Source organism: Rhynchophorus ferrugineus, unplaced genomic scaffold, assembly GCF_030347505.1.
Source record: "Rhynchophorus ferrugineus isolate W39M unplaced genomic scaffold, kcgeb_rfMv2 rfM8, whole genome shotgun sequence".
NCBI lineage: Eukaryota > Metazoa > Arthropoda > Insecta > Coleoptera > Curculionidae > Rhynchophorus > Rhynchophorus ferrugineus.
Window position 1 is genome coordinate 15,244,963 of NW_027472587.1, and position 12,999 is coordinate 15,257,961.

The 12,999-nt window shown below is 30.5% G+C and overlaps 1 protein-coding gene across 2 annotated transcripts in view; it reads left to right on the forward strand.

The window, feature by feature from the left end:
• The window catches only part of LOC143200758 (5-oxoprolinase), a 134,368-nt gene extending 124,045 nt beyond the window's left edge, over positions 1-10,323 (forward strand). For both annotated transcript variants that reach the window (XM_076411367.1, XM_076411368.1), the window contains exon 20: positions 10,108-10,323. In XM_076411367.1, the coding sequence (XP_076267482.1) occupies positions 10,108-10,254 (147 nt within the window). In that variant the 3' untranslated portion in view covers positions 10,255-10,323. The remainder of the gene's footprint in view (positions 1-10,107) is intronic.
• Positions 10,324-12,999: the final 2,676 nt, after the last annotated feature.

Genomic DNA, 12,999 nt, shown 5'->3' on the forward strand with positions numbered 1-12,999 from the left:
TACCATTCACAAAACTCGCTCTTAGACGATTCAAAGACGAAAATCTAAAATTCTTTTTTGTCGCCTCGATAAAACAATTCAAGGTGTAATTCCGTAAAACACAATAGAAACAGTCGGAATGGGTATGTCGCCAGAACGTTTTCGTGCTGGACGGGATCAGGCACATCGCTAACAGCGATAAAAGGGTCTTAAACCGTATAAAACTTCGGCAAACAATGCGAGATTAACTTAATCGTCGATAGAAAGTGTCTGGATTACTACCGGCGACCAAAAACGGGAGAATTTCAATTAGCCCGGTTGGGCGGTTTGATGAACCGTAAACGACAAAAAGCATTTTTGGGATCCTTGTAATTATTCCGAATGAACTCTATTAGAAATTGCTAGTAATCATTTAAACTTTGTATGTAACTTATATCCTTATATTCTTGCAAAGTGATATTTTATGTTATTATATTAAAACACTTAACATAATTTGGCATTGTACGATTCGCTTTTTTTTATTTTATTAATAATGGCTTAATATTGTGTTTATGCTTTTTTATAATTCTGTTGTATTGGTTACCAAAATATTATCATTCATAGAAAAAAAAAAGATGACTATCATGGCTGGTTTAATTTTGTTTTGAAGCATAAGGCTGACGATTATTTATTGTTTTATTTCAAAATAATTCGACCAATTTTGTTCATTATTTAGTTTAATTTATGTATGTAACATCTCAATATCTACTATTATGGCTGGTTTAATATTGTTTTAGAACATAATGATGACGGGTGTAAATCATAATATTTCACAAATATTTAAATCAGGTCTGTTTATTATTTAGCTTATGTTATGTTTGTAACATCTCAATATTTTATAATAAGGAATTATGCTAAACTCATGTATTAACTATATATATTAACTATATATGATTCATTATGTTAACACAGTGTCCTAACAATGAAGTGAGTGAGTGGAGACCAAATGGAGATACTTGAGTTTCGCCAGTATTAATAGTGAGATATTTAACGGACTAAGTTTTTCTTGGTAAATCGCTGAAGAATCGAAATGAAATCGAACCATTTTTGAATCGAATGAATACAGGCCATGCAATTTGGACCTATTTTCTAATGAGTTATGGTCCATAGTCAATAAGTAATGCAGTTAAAATAGACATTTAGGAAAATGAACAAATGAAAACAGAAATAAAAAAATTAAATGAACTCATGAAAAAGATGATCATTTCAAATTCGAATTTGTAAATATATTACACATATATTTAGTGACTCGGAAATTATAAAGACATATTTGTTTGGAATGTTTGATTCATTCACTGCACAACCCGGACCTTGCCCTATCCGACTATCGTTTGCTTTCTGAAAAACTATACTAATACTTAAACTATACTAATGTCTGACCTCCATAAGTAATTAAAACGAAAAGTTTTAAATAATACGGAGGTTGGGGTAGCAGATTTAATTCCTATTTTAATATTTTCACCGGTTTTGCCATTTTCTTTCCTTTCTTCAAATATTGTTGCTTCGTTGCCCCTATTCTATCCGTTTTTCGCTCAGTACTATGCTCAAATAGACAAATTGTAGTCTAGAGCGATCCCCATTGATGGTTTCATCGAATAATGTTTTCAAGTTTCCGTCTTCAATTTTTTTTGTGTGCCCAGAACGCTTTTTGTCTTCTGTGTTAAAATCGTCACTTTTGAACCATTTTAACCAGCATTTATATATCCTATTGATATTGATGGAGCATGGTTGCTATAAGCTTTATAGCATTCAGAAACTTCTTTTTCATAGGGCCGTATATAATTGATTAACGCTTGAACCCTATCTGAATAAATATATTTTAAAAAGCATGAGAAAAAAACCGAATTACTTTTGTCTCAACCCATTATAAAGGCTGTTAATATGAAAATTTTGAAAACCGACGGCCTAAATGAAAATTAGCGCGGGCCGTTAAAAACTTTTCATGGCGGTTAATAAAATTCAAGGAACGACATAATATGGAGAATAAATTTTGTGTCGTGCAAGCTTAATTAACGTTTTACGAGATCATAAAGCTTGTTTTAGTATAGTTCGTTTTATGAATGCATCAAAACTAAAACGAATCTCCCTTTTAGCAGGTAAACGGGCGGGTATTTCCGTAATTAGTTATTTGTCGGAATGCGTAAACGAAAATAGACTTTTACAGGAGAAATGCGTAAAATATTTTAATGTGTAATTTGTTCTCCAACAAGTTGTACAATACGGAAGTATATTTAACTAGTGTAAACATTATAATTGCGTTTTTATGGAAAAACAAATTTTTATTCAATCATTTCAATCAATTTTCAAGGATTTTTTTAAATTTGAAGCTTTATTGTAAAAAATCGGTATAATGTATTTTATTTATATTGTATTTTTACTTATGGTATCTTTTTTTTATTGTATTTTATAGTATTATCCATCTACAACCTCTACCTTTTTTCATCTTTCAGGCAATTTACGTATTATATATGGAAATGGGTTATCAGTGAATTCTTACATTTATAAAAAATAAAGGGCTGCCCAGACAGGCATGAGCCATATGTCAGTAAAAGTAGTAAATAGAAGCAGCCAGTTCTGTAGAATACGGCATACATTCAATTCTTATTTTTCTCATTTTTCCACCGGCTTAGCAACTTGTGGTCGAGCACGGTCATGCTAAAGAGTATCTTCATTGTCGAAATCACCAATTTTAAAATATCTGAACTAATATTTACACTTTAATGTTGATTTAGTATGGTTTCCATAAGCTTCAGACAGTGTATGAAGGCCTTCAGTTTCCTTTTTCTTCAAACTGAATTAATCATTTTCTCAAATGAATTTTATTGAGGAGAAATATAGACATTTTCAACGCAATGAATAACGTTTTGTTTACATTTCCAAATCTGACATAATGAGAAGTGAAGCCTGTCAGTGGAGTTTCAATGTGAATTTGGCTACATATATACCCGATGCAACTTAATAGATAGATAAATTAATTCAAGATTTCAAGTTTGTTCAAAATTGCTTTCTTTATCTTCACTGACTTTTTCAGATATAAAAAGTCATATGGTGTCATATCTAATAAGTATTAAGTTTAGTTTAGTATGGAAATTGGTTCTAGAATAACTAACTATATATATTTTAAACTATATGATTTTTAATCATTAACTGTCATTCTTGGAGGACAAAAATATATTTGAAATAGGATATTAACATAATACTGCATTCTACGATTACCGTTTCTTTTTTAATCTAGTTTTAGTGGTTGAACATTGTGTTTATAACGGTACTGCTTATTTGTGTTTAAATTAGAAACTTAATAATATTTTTCATTTGTATTTAACTCATTCTGACAGTCGCTTCCATATATATATATGCTATGAGCGAGCATATTTTATATATGCCATTAATACAGTAATAAATTAAATAAGAATACACGAAGGGTATAACATTATCAAAAACGTGATAATATTTTCATTTGTATGAAATCTTTTATTTGCATTTTTAGGTATCTGTCATCGACGCCACGCAAAGAGGAAGAAAGCATCGTTTAAGCGATGCGGAATTATACGGAACGTTTTTCATCCTCCATCGGGTCAGCTTACTTCCCTCCCCACGATCGTTCCCGAATATAAAAAGACAATTTTTGATATTTCCAATTGTGGAGGAGGCCCGTTATTTCTTCCCGTCGTCATTTTCTTGAGCCGCGACGTCTCTTCAATCAAAGGACATCTGTCACGCGCCGCTTTATTCAAATTCACTTCTGTCGCGGCGTTTCGAGCATATTTTCCGCTAGATTTAACGTTATACTCTGCTATTTTTGTCGGTAATGGCGCTCGAGGTTTATTAATGCCTGAGGTCGGTAGTCGGAGATGTCCTAGAAGAGAAAAAAAAATCAAAAACAACAATAAGGGGAATAATCACTTGTAGTATCAATGGGTAAGAGTTAACTTACCTGAAAGTTATTTTCTATATACAGATAGGAATTTAGTTTGATCTGGTCCTTATTTTATGGTAACAGAATTAAATATCTCAACTCTTTCACTTTTCAAAACTCTCAATTTACAATTTGCATTCTTTCCGGAGATTCTAACGTAGACTGAACTATTTCTGATTCTAATATTGAACTTGTAGTCCTATTTTTCTTTGCAATTGGTTAAGACAAGAAGTTCGTAGCAGACATACATTTCGTATCCCAATTCAACCATATATGTAGGCTTTTTTATTATTTAAATTAAAATTGTGAATTGCATCTTGATTAAGTAATGCTCTTCCATATTTGGGTTCATTTTTCTATGATCTGGTCTGAAACGCAAAGACCAAACCAGGAGTTCACTTAATCCTATTCACTTAAGTTTATCTTTTACTTTAAAATCTCATTCCCGTGCTAGAGAAGAACCACTTGGGAAATAATTTACTCTAATTTAAACTTGCCATCCTGAAAAACAATAATATTTTGCTGTTTTTCTGTTCTGAAACAATTCATTTGTACCTTAAATGCTATAAAATTGGCGCTATAACAACAGATCTCCTTAAAATTATACGCAAAATAAAACAAATATACTTTAAATATCTTTAATATATTTGATTAATATTTTTAATATATATATATATATATATATATATATATATATATATATATATATATATATATATATATATATATATATATATATATATATATATATATATATATATATATATATATATATATATATATATATATATATATATATATATTTAGATTAATCCCAAATTAGATCTTTTTGAGGATTTCACAGTCTCCTTTTTATATATTAGATTTTATCTGGAATGGACTTACTGCTTAACGTAGGCTCTGAACTACGGACCTCAGCATTAAGCCTACCGACTGAGTCTGGTTACTGCCGTGGATTCTACTATTGTCGAGCAAGTGAAATTTCCTCCACTCTGTCAAAAACATACGTTTCCGACCATGCCTCAGCAGCTTTGACCACTACGTTAACCAACCTGTTGTGTATTTGTGTAACATATGTTATTCATAGAGTTCTTTTTTTATTTGCAATATAAAATATAAACATAATTCTACAGTGTATGATTACCATTTGTTTTTTAATTCAGAGTGGCTTAACATTAAAGTAAATCTATTAGAGTATTTATAATGGTACTGTTTATTTGCGCCGAATTTAACAATTTTGTAATATTTTTCTAACTCTGAATCTATTAAGTCCTATAATATACAACATTAGAGCTTTGATATTTGTTGGCAATCTTTTGCTGGCCTTTTTTAAGCCTATTTGTTACTAGCTTTTTGGATAATTTCAATGGCTCGCGGTTTCGTGTTTCGATTAGTCCTAGAATAAATAACCAAATATATTTTAAACTATATATTTGCTATATTTACTATATATTAGATATACATGTCATTCTTGTTTGAGTTTTCACAGTATTTACAATATAAAAATTCAACATAGTATTGCATTGTATAATTACCGTTTCTTTTTTTATTTAGTTAGGTCGGTTTAACATTATTTTAATGTTATTTAATGAAACTAATTTAATTGTAATTAAAATTATGCTAGATGACTGAAAACTTTACAGATCTAATAACTGTCGACATTCTGTATATTGTTGTAACAAATATAATAAGTTATATTACTTTGTTATATTATATCCTAAGATTTAACAAACTATGATTGGGAAACTAAATGCATGTACATAATTTATAAGAATTTGTAAACCTTAAGCAATGTTAATCAATACAAGTAAACTTTACATTAGTGTAAAACAAATTACGTTCGTCTTTTGAAACATTCTCCCGTAGATTTATGTAAGGACCACTGTTAGTGTAAACTCGGGAGGAGCGAAATTAAGTGAAAGTTGAAATTAGTTTTAGAGAACAACCGAGATTAGCTGGGGGAAGTTTGTAGCGCAAGGCTAAGAACACGTTGTCGTTTTTTGTCGGTGTTATTTCAGCAAATAGCTGAAAAACTAATAACGAGCAAATAATGAATAAAATTTTAAATTAAATATAAAAAAGCGTGAAAATGTAATGTCCTAGTAAGGTTTTGTTTCCTGGTAAGATATTTGTTGTAATATTTTTTTTTTAATGAAAAATCTGTTATGAATACTAATAGACTACTGATTCAACTATGGATATTCAGCCTAATATTTTTTATAAGGTCAAAAATCTTCTGTATTAATAGCTAATGGAATAAAACTGCAACTATAGGCTTTCCAAAGTAATAGTAAACTTTTAATAGTAGTTATAGCATCAACTGTAACTATTAGTTTATTTTGGTTTTGACTTATAACAAAACTGTAATATAAATAAGATAATGAATCAATAATAAGGTAGTTGTATAGGGTCGTATTATTATATTTATGTTTTTTATGTAGTGGTATCCCTATAAATCTAATCCAATTATATTTAAATAATGTATTTTTATTGGAGAGAATATTTACTTTATCACAGTTAGATCCTGTGTTTGCATCTCACGTTGTCTTGCCAAGTCATATTGATATGAGTATATTTGTAGTTTTTTCTCCTGTTATTAAACGTATACATTTTGTTTGCAAACTTCTACCGATTTCCTCTACCTTCTAGTTCTATAACAGCATTTGTCATAAAGAATGTTTCATATCACCTGTAAAAGAGTGGTAGAATATCCATTCTCTATTCAAACATTCTTGCCAGACGCTCATATATATTTTGTAAAGTTACTCATGTATCTATATATACAAGTCTTTTTCACTTTTACTATCAGAATCACTGTTTAAGTCAATTAGTAAACAACAATTAATTACTAATCTGTTAAATACTTATTCACGATATCATCATCTTCTCTCTGGTCGTCTATTATTGGGCTCATCCAAACCGAAGGTGTCATAGACCAAGCAGTTTTTAATTATATCTCCCTCTTGATTATATCCTCTAGTACGTAGATTATAATAATTCTTTATCACCCTTTATATTAATTCAATTGGATTTAACATGCAATGATAAGGAGGACTTCGTAGAACTCTATGACCGTAGTCTCCTGCTATCTGATTTGCTGAGTATCTTTTACAGCCTTGTTTTTAAAAAACTATATTATATAAAACACATAAGTTTAATTTATAGTTTTCTGGTGATATTTTGCATAGTTCTGAGTTATCTCTAAGATATATTTTTTCAAGGCCATTCTCTTTTATATTTATATAATACTCGGTTAATTTTCTTACCCAAGATATTAAGAAACATGTCGTCCTATGAAGAAAAGTGAGGCAATCGGATTCAGCACACCTGAAAATTTAAATATTACGTCACAAAACCTGAAGAACTATTAAATATTTTTGCAGCCCTGTTTCATTCGCAACTTTTTCATAAACAACTCATATTTATTCAGAATTTTTTTAGCTCCTGATGTCAGGATATTCTAAAAACTTAAAGAACCGTTTCAAAAACAGTTTCGAGACTTCAAAAGAATCAATATTTTTAGAACCAATCTAGAGGATACATCTTAAAATTATATTGCCTTTTGCTTATTAGATATCTGTCTCTTTTCAGCTCTGTTTATAAAAAATTTAAATGACATAAAACACAAACATTTAATATATATTTATCGAGTGACAATTTGAAATAATTCTCCCGCAAAGAGCTGCATATTCCTTAGTTTTCTTGAAATACTTTCCAGATTAGTTACCTTTGAAACAGTATTTTTCATGACTCTTCTATTTTATTTTAACGAAACAATTCGTTTAACATAGTTATTTGAACTTATTTTCAAAGCAATTACATTTACATGTTTATTTATATATAGAAAAGCATAATTTTTACATGTACCTAATCATTCTGTATTCATTATCCAATTCTTACGCCAACGTCTTCATCCACCCACAAGAATTCCTTCAGTTTGCCGCCTCCTTAAGGCAGGCTTTCGTTGATCGTCCTCAAAACCCCTCGCCTCATCGTCCTCTCGCTAGACACATCGAAGGACCAGCGGTGGTTATAGTGTGTGCGTGTATGTGTTCGTCGGTGGCTGTAAAGGGCTCGACGGCTTTGCAGGAGTTGTAAAACTTGACGACGCCTAATCACTCCACCGTGCCTCGTCGCACCTGACGGTTGCGCACCCTGGCGGGCCATTAACGTACCGCCTGAAGGACGAGCTCGACTTTTTTTTCCATAAGTAGTTTTCTCGGCTCTCGTTTTTTAACTTTTTCCTCGAGAAGTTCTCATTTCCCTTGCCTTTGATGGCGATTTTATTTTTTCAAATTACATGGTCGGACATTTAATCGAGGCCCTTTTGAGGTTGTGACGACATTGTAATGTTTCAATTGTTCTAAAGTAAATGTTTATATTTATAGGTTATGTTTTTGTGCTAATTTATTTCGACAATCAAACAAATCCATAAAGAAGATCACAATAACATTTACTGATTTAGTAATATGTTCTTATAATCGAGAAATGTTTAAAATATTTTAGGAACCCCTCTTACCTTATCGCAGCATAACCTATTGGCCCCAGTTGTGAATCTGAACTTTTCTTCAACCCAAGTAGTAAATCCCAAGTATCTAAATAAAATAATTGAACAAAAATATTATCAGATATAATTTAATTTAACATTACATCTAATACATATATTATCGAAGGACTTAAAGCTACAATTACGAACACATATATATAAGTTTGTAGGTTAGATTTGTTTTGTTTACATTGAACTCTTTTCTACACCACCCATAAGCAGCATTTTTTATGTAGTGGTATGCCCAATCCACCTAATTAACAATTGTATATCTGAGAAACGTATTTTACTTTCATACGAGAGCATATTTACCTTTTTACGTCTAGTTCTTGCTTGCTTTCTTCTAAATTTTGTCTAATGCATTTACCATATCTATAAAACAGTCTGTGTTCATTTTTTCCTCATACGTATATGTTCTAACGTAAAGCTCATATTTAATTTTGAACAATTATAATCATATCTGTGCACACAAATCTTCCACGCCCTACACAACCATATTAACAGTTATATTCAATTAATTATGTGCATACTTTTAGTTGTCTCCACTCTCATCACTCTGTCTCAGGAATGTCAAAGCGAAATTGAAGGTTTCCTAATAATTCCTTTTTTGTGCCAAACCTATATAATCAGTCTTGTGTGAGAAGACCTATAATTCTGACCTCTTAAAGAATTCATATTAAACTCCACAAGTTTGACTTACTATTGTTGGGTAGCAGTGTTCATTGCAACATAGTATAACATGCATCATTTACTATCGCTCAAAATTAATTAACAGTGATAATGTATGAACGCCCTGATAAATACGGTTTTTAACCAGAATGAAAAGGTGTCAACCGAGTGCCGTGTTAATGACAGAGGGAGTGGGGAAGGGGGGAAGTAATAAATTATATTAATTATCTTAAATTATCCGCGGTTTTTAAATAATCAAGATAATGGTGATTGCCTCATTAACGGAATTGCGAATTTAACAAAATCACCGGAAGAGAATGTGCCGGATTTGCATCGGGGTTTTTTGTCGTCACCACTTAACAAGGCTTTTGTTTTTGTTGATGATTTGTCCAAATAATTTAGTGCTTATTGTAGTTTTGTTCATCCCCTTTCATCCTTACTTGGTAATGAGAAAGAAAGGTCGCAAATGTCTTTTTCAGAAATTATGTTGGTGTGTTTTTAACAGTGGATATTATCAAGTTGATTGATAGACAAAGCGTTAATTCTAACACTATATTATAAAGGAATAATGTGGAATAGAATTAGCAGACTGGAGAATCTATTGTTCGTAATACCTTCTCGGTTTTGGAGTGTTAGCTATAATCGTCTTATGTTGTATATAGTCGGTGAGAAACTTTTGGGCCTGTGTATTAAATAACTTAGAATTGCTCTTGAAAGTTACGTCTAAATTGTAGGACCAGGTTGTTTGTCGTTTAAATTTTTTATAGTAACGTTGCCAATGTCAAAATAATTAATTTTAATAATAAAATTTAAAAATCGATCAACGGATGACCTATTGAGGGGATTTTAAAAAAATTGGTTGTGTTTTTATATACATTAGAATTCCACTAACCTTAGTGGGTCTATTCTCAACTGATGTTATAGTTTATTTCAATCTAATGCCCGCTTTTGTTTCTAGGATACTTTTAGATTACTAACTCCTGGAGGTGGCGGTTATGGATTTCCCAAGGACCCTGCTAGTGAACTAACTACAATCACGCAACAAAAAGTCTTTCTAGAAAGAGGCAGTGTATTCGAATACCGTATGGCACAGGAAGGTGTATAGGAGAGGTACATTTAACTGCTAGCAATGTTGATTTGTATATTACAAGTAATATATATGATGTTATAGAAACGTGTTCTTGTTTTATCTTTTATAATATTTTGGTTAAAATTTTACAAACATTAATATTTATTATCTCTTGTATAGGGTTTGTTTCGTATTTTCGTAATTTTATTGCCATAGGTCCACACAGCTTCTATGAGATTCAGCCTCCTCTATCTTCAAACTGAAGTAATAAAATAAAACGTTCCGCAAACGCTATTTACTCACTAAAAATTCAAACATTTTCAACGCATTAATCTTTTATGCTCACGACCAAATGACGTACTGGAAAGTGAAGCTCACTGTGAAGTTGGTTATAAATGTATTGGTTATAAATGTATGTACACATTTTCTGCACGTAATAAAAAAAAATTGTCATTGCAAATATTTTGGTTAACATACTTGACATTGCCTTTACCTATAATGATATATTTTAATCACATATCATCAATATCGAGGAATGCTACAACCATACCATAAGTTACAGAAACATTTAGAAGTGTTGCCCAAATCAAGTAGAAAAAATGTTTAAACTCATGGAAAAGTGATTGCACCATGTAGCGGAAAGAGAGAGCTTTTTTCATTGATATTTAAAAAAAAAGAATTATTAAAATGCAAATATAAATAAATTAAATTAATTGTAACAAAAAAATGGTCATCATATCCCTCTAAATTATGACCGATACTAGTTATTTTGTTCATTAGTCTGCATAATAATAATTAATTTGAAATATACATTAAAACGTTCGAATGTTGCATTCTGTTTATATAAACACAACGATGGTTGATGTTAAGTTTTAATTAAAAATATCGTATGCGATTATTGGAACATTTTTAGCGTATGATAATAAATTTAATATATTTTTATACCATACTTTTGTTCATTATTAATTATTAAATTCACTGGGTTGTTTTCGTATTGGTTATTAAAATGTATAAAAATGAAATTTTTATATATTTGGATTTAAATTAAAATTAGGAATGCTATTTCATTTAAAGTTTAATTACAATATTATTGTAGCGGGAAAATTAATAATAATTCGGTTTAACAGATAAAAATCCGGTCATGTTTAGCCGATTGGGAATGTTACAATATATTTTAATAATTAATAAACAATACCACAATTAATTTGTTATATAAATTAGTGTTTCGACAAATAAACAGGGGATTGTGTTTTTGATTAAAAAATTGCATATTTGATTATTGGGAAATTAATATTATTCTATTTGGATTACCAATTAAGTTTTGGTATTATATTGTAACTCTAACACTATATTGTTATATCTGTTACTATATTTTCCATAGATTATGATAGATGTCACTATGATGATCAAAAATGATGGAACTTTGGACATAAAGTGTTTATTTAAAAGGATAAGGTAGCGTGAATACTATTTTACTAAACTATTGCAACTAATATTAACACATTTTTGTTGTTGAAAATTGTTAATTCAGTGGCATTAGAATAATTTGTTGTTCGTATTTCAGTCAAAATTAAAGTGATATTGTGACGTTTCCATCGAGAAGAATAACGTGTTTTCAATACTAATCATATATAATTTAATAATTTGTTTGTATGGCATAAAAATTACGGTGTAGAGCAATTTTTCAATAGATTATGGAATAAGTATTAAAATAGTAGAATTAAATTAAATTAAATTAGTAGAATTGAATTAAAATAAAGATAGTATAGTTCTAATGATTGAAAGAATTCCATCCATTCATCGGTTCCATCTAGATTACACAAGATTCTTGTCAACTTTCAGTGCTAGATATAATTTTGATGAAGATGCTTCCGAAATATGATAACCATCAAGTAGGAATTGATCAACAGTAACTATGGATTATTTTCAATTGATTTGCACGTATTATGCTATGCCGAAAACGAAAATAATATTGAAAAGATTCTAGGGCACCAGAATTTAGGAGAGTTTTTCCTCAGGATTTTTTTTCGTGGATTTATCACAACGGCGGTTTTAATGCTTCTATTCCTGTAAGTCAGTCAGTGCGTCCCAAAGAAATCTACAAGGACTTGACACTGGTTCTTCGCAAATTAAAATATGGATACAATGGTGGGCAGGTTTCCGACGATTTTAAAATATTGTGCATGCTGCTCCGACAACAAGCTAGGTTTACCAAATTCCTTTGTTTCTTGTGTTTGAGATATTGTTGAGATCTATTGACTATATTAAAGACTATAGATTAAAGTTGGCGAAGAAAACGTCCTCCAAGAAACATTGATACCTCCACATAAAAATCTTTTACCGAAGTTGCACATCAGGTTGGGGTTAATGAAATAATTTGTAAAATTACCTTCCAAGGATGGAGATAAAGTTTTCTCATCTCTCGAAAGCAAGGAAGCAAGGTGAAATAATGTATTTTCTTCGGGCCAGACATTAGACAGCTTATGACTAACTTACAACCCATCAAGGCCATGAAGGAGGACATGAAGAATATTTTTAGGTTAATCATAAAGACGGTAACTATAAACAAAGCGTTAAAAGAGTGTTATAATCATTTCAAGCTTTGGATTGTCCAATGCGTCTAAAAGTGCCTATTGTCTATTGCGATTTTCCGGAATATTTGGAAGATGTGAGTGAATAGTAGGGGACCGATTTTCACGTTAAAGTGTTGGGGAAAAGGTATCAAAGAATACGGACAGTCTCAATAATTCTTCAGGCAGATTTTTATCACAAGCGAAAATG